Raw genomic sequence first — 18483 nt, 5'->3', positions numbered from 1 at the left:
TTAGAATTTGTGAACTCTGCTCCCTTTTCTGTTTTTGTGTTCACTTGCACAGTTTAGGTGTATACAGCAGTCTCTTAAAACATTTTCCCTGATGTTTCACTTCATTTATCTTTCAGAAAATCCATGGAGTGTGTGCAAGTGCTTATAAAATTAATGGAAACTTGTAAATACTACATCAATCATTTCCAGATATGCATTGCATCCTTTCTCTCCATCCCCCCTGCCCCATGGATTATGAGAAGAGCACTTCTGTCCCAAAGCACCCCTGGGCAGTCCTGCCACCCACTCCCACCGCTGGTCAAGAATGTCTGTCACCGTGCAGTGCAAACATCCACACTGGGATGCACTGCTCTGGAAAGCCGTCCTGCTTCTTCTGGCTCAGCACCACCAGCCCGCTCTTCCTGAAGAGGCTCCAGAGGATGTCCATGTCCCGAGTCACACTGCTGTCCGACAGATCGAAAACACAGCCCTCCCGAGCCACGTTGTCCTTCAGGATGATGACACCGTTGTCCTTCAGGCCAGCGCGGCACCGGGACAGAAATGCAAGGAGGTCTCTGTCGGTCAGGTACCCTGCAGGTGAGGCCAAGTAGATGGGGAAACAGGATGAAATGGTGGCTGGTGGGGAAGGAGGAGAGTAGGAAGGTGGGAAAGACCACAAGACTAAGATTCAGGAGACCATTGGTTGACTCATGCATGAAGTAGTTAATAGCCTGAATTATTCTGGTTGCAGAGGTTTGATAAGAGGACAGGTACCTCTCTGAGGAGGCTCAGTGTCCCAACTATAACAGAGGTATTCTACCACCTGGTCGGTATGAAATAAACTATTGTCTATCCCATGAGTCCCTGCCATTGTCCCCAGACAACCCAACTTTTTCAGTACTGCTCTGTGTCTCCTAGACACACCCACTGAGATCAATATCTAACTCACTGCTGTCTCATTTCCTGGGAATTTGAAATCTAAGAAAGTCCAGTTTTGCCGCTAAATGGGGATAAACTATTTTTGACCCCCACTTTTGAAAGTTTTACAAGTATTTGGTTTTCTTTGCAGAGTTAGGTTGGTCCAAGGGCACTCCATTCCTAAGGATGGGAATTTTCAGGCTTGCGGCAGAGGATGTTAAGGGAGATAGTGGGAAGACCAGAGCTTCAGGGAGTTTCCATGATGCCTAAGACTGGCTAACTCCTCTTAGCACAGTTACAGTTAGATCTCCCTTAACATCCTTGCTCCCTCTCCACAAATCCTCAAATTAGTCCCAAGTATTGTCTTCCTTCTCTGGGAAGGGGCGAAAGGCAGATGCAATGCCATGCAAGACTAACCAGAGACCCACTGAATCCAGATGACATCGTATCTCCCCAGTGAGGGTGTAAATTCCTGCAGGCTGTGGCAGTGGTAACTTTCTACCTTGTCCCCGTTGGCCTGCAGGTAGTTCTGGGCTTCGACGAGGAATGATTCCATCATGTCCACCAGTTCCACACTGTTGAAAACGGGCAACAAGACATGCTTGCTGACCCTTCCTATTCCAGAGCCACAATCCAAGGCACAGTCTGTCCCAGCTCTCCCGGGGCCCTGCAGAAAGGTATCTTGTGGGATGCTTCAAGTACAGACATGCACCCTGAGTCTAGGACATTCTGGTTACCTCTTTAAACCAACTTTATTTAGGTCAATTATCATATAAGAAAGTACACTATTTTAAATGTACCATTCAATGCATACAGGTGTGTACCCAGTACTACAATCAAGTTATAAAACATCCAATTACTTTTTTCAAAAACTATCCAACATTGCTAGTTTTCACTTTCTTTGTTTTACCCAAATATAAGTCTTTAAAAGAATTGCAAAGTGATATTTTAGAAAATTAGGTCTAAAAACTTGGTAAATTTCTCTTAGAAATGGGTCACAGAAATCCCTATAAAGTAGAATTTTATTAACTATAAATTTGGGTCAAGTTCACAGCTAAATAGACCTGCACAGTAGCTTATTGCTTTGTGAAAGAAACAAAGAAAGAAAGGAAGGAAGGAAGGAAGGAAGGAAGGAAGGAAGGAAGAAAGAAAGAAAGAAAGAAAGAAAGAAAGAAAGAAAGAAAGAAAGAAAGGAAGAAAGAAAGGGAGGGGAAAAGAGGGGAGGGGAGGGAAGGGGAGCAGGAAAGGGGAGGGGAGGGAAGAGAAGAGAAGAGGAAAAGCCTTACAGACAGAATTTTACTTCAAACCCATCCAGATCCTCACAGCACATTCACATGGATAGAAGGTGTTTGCAGCAAGTCTCCTTATCTCTTTTAATGCTAGAAATTGTTTCCTGCCTTTGGGAGAGAAACTGTATGATTTACTGTGCACAAAACCCGCTAAAATTGTTCTTATAAAGTAGGTCTGGGGGAGCCTGAGTGGCTGAGTCAGTTGAGTGTCCAACTCTTTATCTTGTCTCAGGTCATGATCTCATGGTTCATGAGATCAAGCCCCACATGGGCTTCTACATTGATGGTGCAGAACTTGCTTAACACTCTCTCTGACCCTCCCCCACTCTCTTTCTCAAAATAAGAAAATAAAAAATAAACTTTAAGAAAGTAATAAAAAGTAAAGTAGGTCTGTACACAAAATTCACTGGAGGTGAAGGATGGATAGATGGTGGAGGGGAAATCAGCCAATGAAAACTTTCTTGAACTTGCTTCTATAAAGTAATATATTCATGTGTACATATGCACATATACATGACCAGCTGAAACTCCGAGATATATATTGTTCAGTCTATATTATCTGATCTAAATTCTTTGTCCATAATTGGGATGACTGCTAAATAGATTTTGTGCCAGAAATTACAATAAGAGACTTAACATTGCCAACTGAGACCTTAAGGAGAAAGCCTACTCTTGTTTTCTCAGGAACTAAGGATTTAAGAAAAGGTTTGTCTAAGGATCAAGAGGTGAAGTTTGAGCAGAAAGAAACATCAAAAATGCTGCTTTCTAGTGCACCCAAAAAGCCTTCTGTACAGCAATAAAGGTACAGAAAAGAACAAAAAGTGAAGCCATTTTGGTTTCTTTTCCAATGGAATCATACGAAGCGTGATTTAGCGAGTGTTTATACACAGAAGTTCTTTGCCTCTGTAATAACTAACATCAAAACAATTCCACAAGACAATGATTACTCCCCAGAAACTTGGGCTTCTACAGCTAATGGCAGACCTAAGACTTGAACAGGGAACTGTGTGAATCCAAAGGCAGCTCTACCTCAGAGCTGCCCCCATCACCAACTCCCATCTCCTGGGTAGTATCTGTCCAAGGCTATGTTGAAAAAAGTCTAAGGCTTCACTGAGACTGAGCAAGAAAGAGTTCTGTGATTGACTAGTGATGTCTCCCTTGAGTATGGGAAGGGGAAGTGGTAGTACACATGCCTAGTGTTTGCCATTCCTTATTCCACCACCCCCATTCCGATATTGTAACATAAACTAAACTAACTCAGAAAAAAAAAGATCTAGGCTAACGGCATTTGCTGTGAGCACCATAAAGAAAATATCCTTTAGGTAAATCCACACCATAAACTAGATGGGGAGAGTATAGAAAAATTACTTTAGGCTACTGAAAATGATGTTAATAGAAATTTGTATACTCAGTTAGAGATTATTACTACAGATTTTTCTTATCATCACTTGGCCTTAAAGTCTTATGGATCGTGTTGTTCACATTATTGTAGCAAGTGGCTTTAGAATTAGAACAATAGGCTAGGGGCACTTGGGTGGCTCAGATGGTTAAGCCTGTGACTTCAGCTTAAGTCACCAAAGTCATGGACTCACAGTTTATGAGTTCAAATCCCGCGTCGGGCTCTGTGCTGACAGCTCAGAGCCTGAAGCCTGCTTGGGATTCTGTGTCTCCCTCTCTCTCTGCGCCTTCCCTGATCCCACTGCCTCTTTCTGCCTCTCTCTCTCTCTCTCTCTCTCTCTCAAAATAAACATTAAAAAAAAGAAACCAATAGAAGGATAAAGCAAAGAGGGCTCAGACACCCATGCCAGAGGATTTTAGATTACAATAGCTGACCTCCTTTTCCTCAGTGAACACATAAGCATGAAGCTGCTCTCCTGAAAGTGAGGCAGGGCCACACCCCCTTGCCCTTCCCGCCATTCTCCCAATAAGACCTTGAAGGATCTCCGCAAAACCCTAGAGGTCTTAAAGCACTCATGTCTAATTTCCCCCTTTTTTACACCAAGAAACTGAGGCTCAGAGAGGTGAAATGTTTGAAATAGAATTCCCTTGGACATTCTCACCCTCTGATTTGTATTTTTCACCGATTTAGATGTGTGATATTTGACAATAGTTACTTTTGAAACAGTGTTCATTTACAAATTCAGGAAGGTACCTTTCGCCCAAATTCTGTGTACGGCTCACCTCTCACCACTATTGCTTGGTTGTATTTATTCCATCTCACTGCAGGTGGCTGCCACTGCCCCCCATATTTTTTTTTCTCCCTATCATTCACATGTAGCTTAGATGGGAAGGGGCATTTAAAGACCAATCTCAGGGATCCTAGATGCCTCCTGAACACCATGGCTGCCCTTATTGAAATCTGATGTGCTTTCATGAGTGTGACGGGACCTATATACAAGGTGTGGTTTCAAAACAAGACGCTTTGTTACTTTCATTTTCATTTATGGTGTTGTCTTCATACTTACGGATTCATATAAAATAGTAACATACTCTTGAGAATTTGATTTTAGTTTTGATTCTGCCTATATATTTTGTTTTGAAGGACATCAGTGTAAGTTCATCCAGTGGGGTTTAAAACTCAAAAGAAAGTGCTGAATGCCACTGTATAGAAAGCGTGATATATAACAAATTAGACCCAGAGCTTTTAATCACCCCATCTCTGAGAAATGTTAATAGATAAATACCATCAAATCCTGATTACTTTTTGTAAATTGCCGCTTTCGCTCCCTAGAAAGCTGAAGCTAAGGACCGTTATCAGCCATGCCATTGACCTCATCTTGGTATCATTTGTTTATTTGCTAGAGTAAACATAAATGCAGCCAGTTTAAACACCTTTTCTCTCTATGCCATGTCACTTAGTGTTGAAAGGAAAGCAAACCTTTAAATTAAACAATCTGCCTTTTCCCAGTTGACATAAGGATAAATCATGTCAGACACTTATATTCCATAACTCCTTGTATCTTGACCTGGATACTAATTTAGCAGATTATTGAGGTCAAAGTACAAAAATATCATTTCTTTAAAAAGACTGTTTATACTTAGTTGGAGGTCACAGTTTCACAATGAGCCTTGTCTATGAAGAAGGACTCCTTATATTTGTTTGAAAAGAGCAGGCTTCTCTTTTCCAACATAAATATGCAAGCACAAGGCTGCTTCCTTTCCCAGTCCACGGGTGTGTGTATGGGCTCTGTCTGACCAGTATCCCTGTGGTCAGCTTGGCCCTCCGCATGGAGTGACAAGACAGCTGGATTACTAACTAAGCTTCTGAAATGCACTGGGATCAAAGTCGGCTTCACCACGAGGCAAGCAGAAGGGAGGGCTTTCAGCCAGGCTGGAGGAGAATTGAAGTCTGTGGTACACACACACACACACACACACACACACACACACAGCAAGGATTTTTCTGCTTCATGAGACAAATGGAAAAAATATGTCGTGGTTAAGAGTAGAGTGTCTGGTGTCAGACAGACCTGGCTGGGCTTCAGTCCCAGCAATGTCTCCTACCCGCTGCATGACCTTGATGACTTATTTAACATCTCCAAACCTCAGTTTCCACAACTGTACAACTGTAAAAAATATGGAGAATAATAGTACTTACCTTCTAGAATTCTTTTGACAAGTAATCAAGAAGACACTTCTAAAGTGCTTAGCATGGGGGCTATCTCAGAAAAAGCACTCCATGAAAGCAGTCAGCAATACTGATTTAGAAATACTCCAGGTTACCACGACCTATAAACATCCATAGCCGTCTTCTCTAGCTTCATAGGCTTTCATGGCCATGGCTGATGTTCAGACGGGTCGGCCCAGTGGGGGCTCCATCCTGATCTAATTTCTCCGCTCAGACTTGGTGCTTCAGGGAGGTTGGATGTGAAGTGAACCTCACCTCAACACTAGGGATAATCTTGATAGCATTCTTGAAAATCTAACTCAAATATTTATAATATTTACAATGCTTCCCTTACCAGGATAAGATGGGCTCCAAATTTCAAACAGATAACTTCCAAATGAATTGGAACAAAACCTGTTTGCCAGTTAGGACTTTGTCTTCAGTAGGACCAACAGCAGCTGTGTGGTGTCGGCAGCTTTATTAAGTCTATTCTAGCAACTAAGTGAAGGTCCTGAAACTCTAATTAATGCACTTCATGAAAGCCTGTTATTAATTTTTTTATGTTTGTTTATTTTTGAGAGAGAGAGAGAGAGCATGAGCAAGGGAGAGGCAGAGAGAGGGAGACACAGAATCTGAAGCAGGGATCAGGCAGAGCCTGACGCGGGGCTCAAACTCACAAACTGTGAGATCATGACCTGAGCCAAAATCAGAAACTTAACTGATTGAGCTACCCCGGCGACCCAGAAGCCTGTTATTATTAGTAGTAGCAATAAATTATATTTATTAGGTAATAATTATGCACAACAAAGCAAGCACTTGATACACATTAGTCCATTGGATCTTGACATAATCCATAGGTTCGATGGTTATGTCCCCGTCAAAGGTGAGAAAACTGAAGCTTACAGCATTTAAGGAACAATTCCAAGATTACTTACATATTAAATAGCACCTAATGACTACAGAGCTGAATACTATAGCCCCTACACTATATTGTCTTGTCTCCATCTGACAGGGAAGTAAGGAAGCATTTTCACCCAACATCAGAGTTACAAAGAGATCACATTCTTTCAAGGCAAAGTCTGAACTGCATGTTAAATAATACCAAGAGATTCTACTGTACTTCTCATTTGGAAACCAAACATAGACATGCATTTTCTTACTATATTGAATTTGTATTGCAGAAAATCAATAAATCGCCCCAAGATCCCAAATGGCATGATCTCTCATCAGTCATCTGGGTGTGAACTGTTTCAACTTTAAGACTGTAAAAGAGATGTCCTCTTAACCAACAAATTGTAATGTCAGTGTTGCTAGTTCACCTTCCCCGGAAGCATGAGAGACCAGCTGATGCTAGGATACTGAAAGGCCAAGTGGGATAAACCCGTGGTTTCATGCAACCCCTCCTTTCTGAACATCTTAAAAGAGGCTTTCAGCCTAAACTCTTGGCTGAGCCATATGGCTTTAATATGACTTAAATGACCACACAGAAGCATGTGGGCTCAATGTTCGCAAGGACTTTGCTTCCTCATCAAGCTCCAGTTGGATAACTCACCCCAACAAATTTCCTAAGAAACTCCCGAGAAGCCTGGATATCTGGGATGGACAGTTCAGTGAAATTTCCCATCATTCCCTCTTCTGTAGCTGGTACTTCTTGATAGAAAAGTTTAGCTCTGGCATAGAACTGCATCTCACCATTGATGACTTGACTTGTTAAAGCATACAATTTCACTGCAAAGGAAATATTAATATGTATTAATATGTATATGACAGAACAAGTTCAATCTTATCATACACTGAATTGCTTGTCAGAAGCCTGCAAATTTGTGACGTGTGGAAAGGGCATGGTCAGAAGATCTGGGTTTGAGTTCTGTCTCAGTGACTTACTCCCTATGTAACATTGAGAAAACTTCTTAACCCCTCTGATCTTCAGGTATCTCATGCATAGTGGCATTTCTGTGACTTAATAACCCTATAGTTTAATGAAACTTTAGCTTATTACTGTATTTTTTAAAAGTTTAGCAGCATTTTAAAAGTTTAGTAGGATAAAGAGTGTCACAGGGGCGCCTGGGTAGCTCAGTCAGTTAAGCATCTGAGTCTTGATTTTGGCTCAGGTCATGATCTCATGGTTTGTGGGCTCAAGCCTCACTATGGGCTCCTTGCTGAGCATGGAGATTGCTTGGGATTCTCTCTTTCCCTTACTCTCTGCCCCTCCCGTGCTCTCTCTCAAAATAAATAAATACACTTAAAAAAAAAGAATGTCACAAGTTTCACAGTGAATTTTATCTTCAAGTTCCAAGTGTTTTATGAGAATTTAATTGTTAATCCTTACTTCTAATCACAAGGTACATTTGGGATACCAATCTTTTTACCTCTTTTTTAAGCAACTTATGCTGAAATATCTCTTTGTACCAACATTACTGAAAATGTGCTTTAGCTCAGTCTTCTGATTTATGATTTCAACAAATGTCTGGAAGCCAAAAAAGCAAATGGAACAAAGCCAAAAAATTTGCAGCCTCAGATAATTGCAAAAGGAGATAAGAGTTAATCAAATATCTGTATCCGAGCCAACCAGTGAAAGGACAAACACATTCTCCCAAAAGCAACTGGCAGCACAGCTGTAATCCTGGTCAGGGAAGGGCCTTCCCTAAAAAAACAAAACAAAGCAAAACAAATTAATTACCTAATGAGACCTAAACCAGTTAGCATTCGGATCCTGGAATACCACTATTTTGTCACAGAAAGGACTCCAAGCATCACATCTGCTCACACAGATGAGACTTTGGTAAAATCTACGTGCACATGTAGAGCTGCTTGTCATCTTTTCTATTCAGGGGAGACATACATACCAGAAGAAACCTCCATTACCTAAAATCATTGACCCTGTTCTTTATTCCTAACTGTGGATAAACAATGATTTCCAAACACATGGGGGTAAAATGGCAGTCTGAGTTAAAAAGATAGAGATAAACAATCAGAAATGACCCCAAAGGAAATAGAAAGAACTCAAGAACTGGATGAGAATTTGAGCCAAAACTAACCAGAAAATTCACATATCCTTGGAGAGATATGAGAACAGGTGCATCCATAAATCAAAGATAAGATGCCAAGAAAGTGATAATTCAAGGAATAACAAGACTTCCTAGAAATTAAAGTTTAAATTTTTTTTTAAATATTTATTTATTTTGGGAGGGGAGGGCCAAAGAGATAGGGAAACACAGAATCCAAAGCAGGCTCCAGGCTCTGAGCTGTCTGCACAGAGCCCAATATGGGGTCCAAACTCATGAACTGGGAGCTCATGACCTGAGCCAAAGTTGGACACTTAACTGACTGAGCCACCCAGGCATCCTAGCTAGAAATTAAAGTTTTGATTACCAAACTTTGGAATAGGACTTTGAATAAATTTTTTAGGACATGAACAAAAAACAGATATGGAAAACAGAGGTAAAAATGTTAGAGCCAAAAAGACTTAATTGAGGAGGCTCAAACATCAAGTCAATTAGAAGTCTTAATAACAGAAACATGGAAGAAAGAAAATTATTATAGAAATAATAGAAGAAAAATTTCCAGAGCTAAAAGTGATTGCAGGATTCAACAAGTTCTGAGCAGCATGGATATAAAATAGTAATAATAATAATAATAATTAAATAAATGCCACATTTACACAAGTCCTTAGGAAATTTCAAAACACAGAGTATGAGTAGAAGATCTTAAAGTCATTTAGAGAAGAAAAGGTGGTTGATCTTCAAAAAGGGTTGCCAGATTTAGCAAATAAAAGTATAAGATACACAATTAGTTTTTAATTTCAGATAAACGACAGATAATTTCTTAGTATAAATATCCTTAAAATATTGCATATGCATGAGACATACTAAAAATTATTTGTTGATTACTTTAAATTTAAATTTATCTGGAGTTTTACATTTTATCTGGCAACTCTATACTCAAAGGACTAAAGTCAGGCTTATAATACAAATCTCATTAGAAACGTTAGAAAAGAGGGGCACCTGTCTGGCTCAGCAAGTAGAGCATGTGACTCTTGATCTCCGGATTGTGAGCTCAAGTCCCATGTTGGGTGTAGAGATAACTTAAAAATAAAATCTCTAAAAACAAAGAAGCAATGCCATCAATATTCTTAGGGAAAATTATTTTGAAACTAAAACTTAGTACCCAATCACACTATGATAGAATATTTAGCTCTCATGGATTCATTCTTCAGAAGTTTGTTGAAGCTGTATTCCAGCCCAATGAGGATTAAAATCAAAAGAAGATATATGTTGAAAGACAATGAAAATAATCCAGGAATCCAATGAAAGAAATTCCCAAATGATAGATACTTATCAGATTTAGAAAGTTTTTATTACAACAGAAACTATAGGCTTCAGAAACATAAGTTCATCCAGAAGTAGAATGAATTGGATTCTGGGCAATAGATAAGAAGCAAGGAGACATTAGCGATATTCTAAAGAAGGCATATTTTTAATCTCAACCATCACAAATGAAATACAAGTGAAAACTCCAAGCAAAATACATAACAGTACAAAAATGTTAATATCAGGACATAAAGCAAAATGAAATAGACATAATTGCCAGTAGAAAGAAAAGAGAATAAGAAAGAGAGAAAAGATAATCTATTTAAACTTAACAAGAATCATTTTTCTTCAGTACCATCAAGACTATGAAATTGGACTAATGTACTATTTGGCTCTGGATTAAATATTTTAGAAGTTAAAAATCCAACAAACACCACTTACATTAAAAATTCCATCATAATACATTCCATCTATGGAGTTACATCAGTATTTTCCAACTCTAAGACTTTGGAGCCAATGTTTGGATCTTTCAATGGTCATGAGTTTACTGAAAGAAACAGAAGAATCAGTTCCAATGTACATCATTTTTAGAGACTAACAATATTATATACTGTAACTCCCACATATATTAACTGTTTTACATAGATTGTTTTTAAAAAATATAAATCTTCTAAATGTATTAAATATATAGATGCTTTTTGCTATCTTAGACACATATTAGTAACTGACTGAGAAAATACAACATTAAAAGGAGAACCACTAACCTACACCAATCTCCCTTCTCTAGCACTTAGTAAAGTGCTGTGTAAACAGCACATGGCCCAATAAATTCAACAGGGATGACAAAAATCAAGCATAACCATCCCAATAGTATGACTGTTCCAAATTCTTCGGTATGTCTCAGAAAACCTGGCTAGAAAGTCACAGCTCATAGAGTCTTCCCAGAGCTGGATGCTGTCTGGGATCACAAGCAAGCCACAGCCCAGGAGTTTCCTTGATCCAACCAAAGCGGCCAAGCAGCCACACTCATCATCACCTGCTTAAGTCAACCAGTTGGTGAAGTCTATTAAAAACTTTAATCTGGAAATGAGAACGGTCCATTATGCCAGCAATAGTTAGACCACAAGTGAATGCCAAGCCCAGCAGGGGGTCAGTCTCAATAGGTAGGTTTTTATGGTTATGGGCTTGAGTTCTCATTTTCACCTAATTGACAGGAATGTTTTCACTAAAACGATATATGAGGTGTCATGGCCAGCCCCAGGTTCTCCCCTCCTGATAACTCCCACAATGGTGCACGTTGACTCAGATAAGGTAATCAGTCATCAGCCTGCACCTTTTTACTATAGAAATACATCTAGCAGCTCATTCTTGTAGGATTGAAATATCTCTGTGAAACTTTGGGTAGTTTAATAGAGTTCTTGATACAATTCTACTCGTTCTTGATATGATATGGTGCTTATTTCTTGACCTACATTATGGGCTGACCTCCCAAGAACCTTGCAGTGGTTTCCTTGTTACAAAAAGGAAAGTAGAATACAAATTGATTTGCCCTCAAGAATTTAGATCTTGTGAACTCTCTAAGGAAAATTTTGTTAATAGCTAAGTGCTTTCGTCTGCTAAATACCTTCTTTTTATTTCATTTCCTTTTCATTTCTCTAAATGGTTGGTTATTTTCAACTTTATTCCAGAAGTTAGAGCTGTCTGTCACTTGAAAATTTATCTGAGAGGATAGATTAGCTAAGTTTAGACATCCAGTTTGAAATGATTTGAGATGGGATATTGGATCATGCTAACCTTTTACTTACAAGCAAACAAAACAAAACAAAATCTCAATTAAGAGACACCCTAATGAAAGATAAGACCTTCAATAAAAGAAATTTGCAGATGACCACTTCCCAGCTTAGCTATTAAGGAATTAAAGATAAAAATAGAAGGATGGAAAGAAGGAAGAAAGGAACAGAGAGAGGGAGGGAGGAGTGAGGGAGGGGGAAAGGGAGGGAGGAAGAAAGTATCTAGGTATCATGGAATATTATTCTGCATTTAAAAAAAAATCCTGCCATTAGAGACCACATGGATAGACCCTGAGGGCATTATGCTAAGCAAAATAAGTAAGACAGAGAAGGACACAAAGCATATGATCTCACTTGTCTGTGGAATCTCCAAAATACTGAACTCCTATCTATTTTTTTTTTTTAACCAGCAGGGCAGGTGTGAAGTAGGACTTTATCAGTGTTTCTGGTGGAATCCAAAGGTCCCATGTACCAGAATGCTAGAATGTTATCATTACCGAGTCTCAGAATTTCCCTGAGGGGACCTGTAGGTTCGATCTGCTCCCTTAATGCTTTAGGCATCTGGTATTTCTTGTCTCTAAAATAATGCACTGTCTACCCTAAAAAAGTTTTAGCGGGATGTTTCCTTTTCAGCTGAAGTTTGAGTTTCCAAATTCTTTTCAGGCTTTAACACAAATGAGGTAACCAAAGGGAGGGCAGGAGGGACAACACACTTTTCCCACCACACAACACATCCCCTGCTCACTTGGTTGATGTCTTCCCAACTCTCTATTCCTACTTGAGTGTCCTACCTCACCTACTATCATATTTGAGAAGGCCAGAAGGCAGGATGAGATAGTGGGGACAAATTTCTGGTGAGAATATCATCAGAAGAGTCAGAAGCTGATTCAGCAGTCTTAGGATAAAGTTAAATCTTACTTGTCTTTGAAACCCCAGCACTTTCCATTATGCTTAACATGTTGTAGGTGTCCTTTGAATACGAACATAGTCTCACTTTTTGTCCTTCGAGTAACATACAGGCTCAACAAAATAGAAAGCGGCTATAGGGGAAAGCTGACATAAGTGACCCAAGTTGCAGTTTTCATATAGTTTGTAGGATATCTATTCTCCTAATTAGGCATACCCATGTCATAAGAAAAGAGTAACTATCATTGATCACATATAGATGTAAGTCCTGCCTATGCTAAGCATTTATGTCTAACTGAACAGGTGAGAGAGATGTTATTATTTATGGAAGAACACAAGACAGCACACATTAGGCTACCTAAACTTCCCAAGATCAAGTAGCTAGTGAGGACACGACTGAAATTTAAACTTAGGTCTATTTTTTTCTTTTTTTAAACTGTTTAATTATTTATTTTTGAGAGAGAGAGAGAGCAAGTAAAGGAGGGGCAGAGAGAAAGGGAGACACAGAATCTGAAGCAGGCTCCAGGCTCTGAGCTGTCAGCCCAGAGCCCACCGTGGGGCTCAAACTCACAAACCGCGAGATCATGACCTGAGCCCAAGTCAGATGCTTAACCAACTGAGCCACCTAGGTGTCTCTAAACCTAGGTCTATTTAAATCCCAAACCCGTATCTCGTCCATCTCATGTTGTGTATCTGGAAGTATCCTAAACAAAAAGGGAAATTATCTGGTTTTCCATTTCTTTAAAGAGAAAAATAATCTTGAAGCCTTGCAAAGGGAACAGAAAACATTTGAACAATGCATCACTGTTCAGGGAGTTGTACGGCAATGCAGGCCCCGTGGGTGAAATCACTTGAAAAATGCCAATGGTTACATGCTGAGTTTTATTTGGCAGTCCCACGTGTCTTACAGGAAGTGTTTTTATTAACTCTGGCTTTTAATTGTGATGGCAAAAAGGTGGCCATTGTTATCAATTTCCTCCTCAGAGACTCACTCTTTTAGAAAGAGTGAAGCGTGGGTACTAAGAACTGGTGGGTACTTTCAGTGCACCAGGCACTGTACTAAACACTTTCCTATCATCTCTTCACATGATCTCTTTTAATCATCACAGTGATAACTCAAAACTAAGATTATACTCCTCATTTTGCCGATGAGTGATGAGGGACTCAGAACGATTTAGTGACTTAGTATCACACAGAAACAAAGTGTCATAGCCAGGTCCCACCGCACCCCAATTCTGCTGAACTCTGTGGAACCGTTGCTCTAAATGCAAAGTTAGACTAAGACTTGAACGAAGGGCAGGAGTGCTAGACTCTTGCTCAGTATGTAATTAATAAATATTCACTGACTTCTGTGTACTTGGAAATACACTGGATGTAGCTCTAGAAGAATTACTGAGTGGTTCACATACAGGAACCTCTCTAGCAGCCCTTGCATAAGCCCCCTTGAGCCCTGGTATACAAACCGGAGATGCATATATAATTGTTTTCCTATTTATTTCCTATCTATTCACAAACAGCCACCTTTGGAAAATCCATTTACTCCAAGCCCCCAGCCGCACCTGTGCCTGTCCGTGTTGTTGATTATCTCAGTAGAAAGCCAATGTTCTTCATAGCCTAGGTTTTATGTTCCTGTCAAATCAAAAAATGTAGTAAAACTTATATTGCTGCCCACATAACTCGAGTTGCCATTTTCGTTGTGAGGCAGCATGATTTTGAGGTTCAGCAAAGGTAGATTTGGAGTCAGACTGCCTGGGTCCTAACCCTGCTGCGCCTTCAGCAGGTTACTGACTTCTCTGAGCATCAGTCTCTCTGATATATAAGGTGGGGACATAACAGTGCCACTTAAAAGGCACATTGTCAGCATACACTGAGATAATAGAGCAAAACACCGAGAACAGCAACAGGCTTGCTCCCATTCCTCCCTGAAGAGGGGTGTATTCAGCGGCATAGCTAAGCCTTCATTGGAGATTTTTAGTATGCATGCTCTTCACTTGCATTTCTGAAGCTAGCCGAGGATATTTCAGCACATGTCCCTCGAACTGAATGCCCCTGAGTTCTGTAAGGGACTGGCTACCTCATGCAGACAGTTAGAAAGACGGAGGAAGGAAGGAAGGAATCAAAGAGTCCAGTTAGCCACCATCCTTCCCATAATTACCCTCAACAACACACTCTCTGTGCAGACCTTACAGTAGCCACTACTTAACCTTTTTTTTTTAAGGGGGGGGCTTTATTTTAATTTCTATGAAGTTGCAACATCATCAAAAGGAGGAGAAGCCAATTCCAAAACACCTGAGTAGGGCTGGGGAGGGAGAACATCTACTGGCTAAGTTTTTGTTCCAAACTAAAAAGCTTCACTCCTGCCCGGAAAGTCCCATATAATGAGCTGAGCTTGTCACCTTTGGTGACGCCTGTTCTACAGAAGACTATGTGGTGACATTAAAAGAGGTCTGGGTCTGAGGAAGGGAAGGAAAAAAAAAAAGAAACAAAATGAATTCTTATTGAGCATTGACTATTTTCACATATATAGCTGCATTTAATCCTTCCAATTGCCCTGTGGTTTTCAGGAAAATGATGTTCAGAGACTTCAGTAATTTGCATTTACTTTGGTGACTTCTCTCTCTCTAGGTAGCAGTGCCAGAATTTGAACTCAAGACTTTTGTGATGTGCAATTAATTTTTAGTAAGGAGCCATTTAATCTGTTGTGAGCAGACACTGATTGCGTTTTTTCTATGTGTCGAGAAACATGGTAAATGCTATCTATATAGATAAAAAAGAGGACAAAATAAATGATCTCTACTGTCATAGGAGCTACAGTCACTGATGAGGCCAGACAGATAGAGCAGAGAATTGACCCTGTCCCCAGCCCTAAGCAGGAGATTTTCATTTCCTGGAAGACTTTGTCAAAATGTTTGTCTTTTAATAATCACTTTTTAAAGATAGGAAATCATTGATAAACCATCAGCACATTCAGAGAAAAGAAAAATAAGTAAACTCAGAATGATTCTATTGGGTTAAAAAAAAAAAAGGAGGTGGGATTTAGGCCTAATATAAATTAGAGTCTACTTGTCCTCAGTTAGTTTTCATCTGATTTTCAGATGATACTGAAAAGATTCCTTTTTAATTCACCTTCAGCTACATTCAGAGGTGTGTTTCTTTTTCTCAATAGTAATTATTTTTAAAATTTGGCAGCCATCTGCCCCTTAGTGAGTATCATAGTAATTGTAATTGATATCTCTCTCCAGACTACTGTAGCTAAGGCCACCAAACTACTGTTATGGAAATGGGCTCCAACAAGATACTTAAGAATTATCTAGAAAAGCAATGTTCTGCTAGTGTGTGGAGGCACATTCTCACCTTCCAAATGGACTTCTCTAGTTTCCTCCATTTGGATACAAATGAGATGCATGACATATCCTAAAAGTATTACTTACAGGCAGTGTGATCTACCAGAAAGATTCCTGGTCTTGGGTTCTTGTTTTGATATCTAGATGAGATCTATCTAGATTAGATCCCATCATCTCTGATTTTCTTTTCCCTGCTTGAAAAAATAAGATGGGGGAGGGGTGGAAGTGCAAAGGTGGGAGAAAAAAATGCTACTTTCCTTTCTATCCCATAGTGTGGCTGTGAGGACCAAATAAAATCATAAATAAGGAAAAAATTTTAAGAACCATTGTAGAACTATGAGATGAAAGTGTTTGTATGTCTAGAATTAAAGATCCATTCAGAAATGGATTTATAAAAAGAAAAATCTGGTAGGCTTCTGGCATCTAGTTTCTGGAACGCAATACAAAGAATTATGTAGTTCCTCCGAAGTCTGGAAACCCTGCTACATCAAGGGCACAACGGGGCTTTGAGACAGCCTTAAGAAAACAAGACGGGGCTGATACATACTGTTTCTGCTTTCATTGGGGGAAAATATAAATCAAAGGGGGACACTTCACTCTTTAATCGCCAGTTATTTCCTCTTCAGTGCTGTTAAGAGTTCCTTGAAGTAACCACTTTCACGGAGGCTGAGAAAAATAGTGTAGACAAACCCGATAAGCTTTTTATTGCCCTATTGTCTAATTCCCTGAAAGCTAGAGGAAATAACAAAAATGGAGACAGACCACTGCCCCAGTTTTTTCTTAACATTCAAAGACCAAACTAAAATTTGGTCCTTTTAGGGTCTCTATTATTGTTTGTCTACTATTGTCTATTATTGTGACTCAGGAAAGCCAGAAAGGATTGTGTGTGGAGTGTGGGCTCATACACACACACACACACACACACACACACACACACACACACACACCTTGATCTATTCTGGTTTAGTTTTTCTTTTGAACTCTTAGTTGATATACTACTGCACTGATACTCTCATATTTGTGTTACCTAACCTGCCCCCTCTTGATTTTTGCAGATATTAAAAATGTCTTCTAAAATGCAGGAATTGAATTTCTGTAAGCCTGATACTCAGGCAAACCAACACCCCAGAAGCAAATCACCCCAGCTGAGGGTGCATGGAAATGCCAAAGTAGAGGCGGCACCCGATCTTTATGCCCTGCAAGAAAGAATGCCACTGGAGCATTTAAGCCCACTGACATTGGTTCTTTTTATCTGAAAAGCGTCCTTGTTCTAACTTCTCTTGCATGACCTCACACAGTCCCCCCTTTCTGGTCCCTTATCTAGTAGCTCTGACTCACTTACCCAGGGGAATTTTTTCCAGCAGGTAGAGATAGCTCTGAAAGAAGTCATTGCGAATGGCTCTGTGAAGGATGAAGGACATGCTATGACGACAGAGTTCATCGTCGGTCTTCTGCCAGCGGGATCGAAAGGCAAAATGGGCTCCCAGGTGAGCCATGGTGAAGGGGGATGATAATTATTCCTACAGAGGAAGGAAGCACGCTTGGCTGTTTCTTTGAATTAGCCTTCTCTTCCTACACGAACTTGAGACTGTCATTTTAAACCAGCCCCTGTCCATCTATATCAGGAGAGGCTGTCATGGGACGCAGGGGAGGGGCAGCAGACACAGGAGGTCAAGCTCCTGGCACATGCCTCCGTCTGATTGCTTAGGCGACACCGCTCTAAGCCAGCAGGTGCTAAGTAAAGATGAAAACGGGCTGAGTGGGATCCTGCTTCATCCAGGAAAAAGCAACGTCCGTTCTTTAGTTGCCACTTCAAACAGGGACCAGAACAACCCGCTAACACCCTGACTATTTGCTCTAATTTGATTCCTAAATTGGAATAGGCTAATTTCCATTTCAAAGCATTGGGAATATTTTGCAGGAGATCCTGTTTCTTGATTTCCATCACTCCCCCTGGAACACAGAATCCTCAAGTTACAAGGACCCTTCAAAGTCATCTAGCCACCCAGCCTCCCTCTCATCAGTGCAATTTTGCCCAAATCATCTCGTAAGGATGGATATGTGTTTCCCATTCTCCGGGGTTCTTCAAGAGACACAATTATACGAAAACCTGTTTTGATATTCAATACCCATCTCTGCCAGCAAACCTTTCCTTCTAGCTTGTTCTAAGCAACACCTCATCAGGTAAGCCTGTTTCTGCCTCTCTATCAAGGGGATGATTTTCCTCATAAGAATTCACTTAGTTTCTGTCCTTCTGTTCGTCCCTTTACCCTTCCCACATGTTCTATACCTTGGAGGCTGACCTGTACTGACATCAGCAGACTCTCATGCCGTCTGGAT

General features: G+C 40.1%; 1 protein-coding gene across 1 annotated transcript; it reads right to left on the bottom strand.

Annotated features, from left to right (window-relative positions):
* Positions 1-21: 21 nt before the first annotated feature.
* Positions 22-17639, bottom strand: METTL11B (methyltransferase like 11B). Its single transcript, XM_029933067.1, has 4 exons — positions 17486-17639; positions 7346-7521; positions 1315-1564; positions 22-570 (listed from the first exon to the last, which is right to left on the bottom strand). Exons 1-4 carry the CDS (start codon positions 17637-17639, stop codon positions 299-301), a joined length of 852 nt encoding a protein of 283 aa, XP_029788927.1. The 3' UTR covers positions 22-298.
* Positions 17640-18483: the final 844 nt, after the last annotated feature.

This window comes from Suricata suricatta, chromosome 3 (assembly GCF_006229205.1).
Source record: "Suricata suricatta isolate VVHF042 chromosome 3, meerkat_22Aug2017_6uvM2_HiC, whole genome shotgun sequence".
Classification (NCBI taxonomy): domain Eukaryota; kingdom Metazoa; phylum Chordata; class Mammalia; order Carnivora; family Herpestidae; genus Suricata; species Suricata suricatta.
The sequence above is the reverse complement of the archived record's forward strand: the minus strand, read 5'-3'. Positions and strand labels throughout refer to the sequence as shown.

What these genes read in the sequence shown, in the direction of transcription:
- METTL11B (XM_029933067.1), bottom strand. Translation starts at nt 17,639, where the DNA reads ATGGCTCACCTGGGAGCCCATTTTGCCTTTCGATCCCGCTGGCAGAAG. An exon ending in TTCTTAGGAAATTTGTTGGG is followed by an intron (nt 1,565 to 7,345) that starts GTGAGTTATCCA and finishes ACCTTTCTGCAG; the next exon opens with GGCCCCGGGAGAGCTGGGAC. An exon ending in CTGGATTCAGTGGGTCTCTG is followed by an intron (nt 571 to 1,314) that starts GTTAGTCTTGCA and finishes CCTCACCTGCAG; the next exon opens with GGTACCTGACCGACAGAGAC.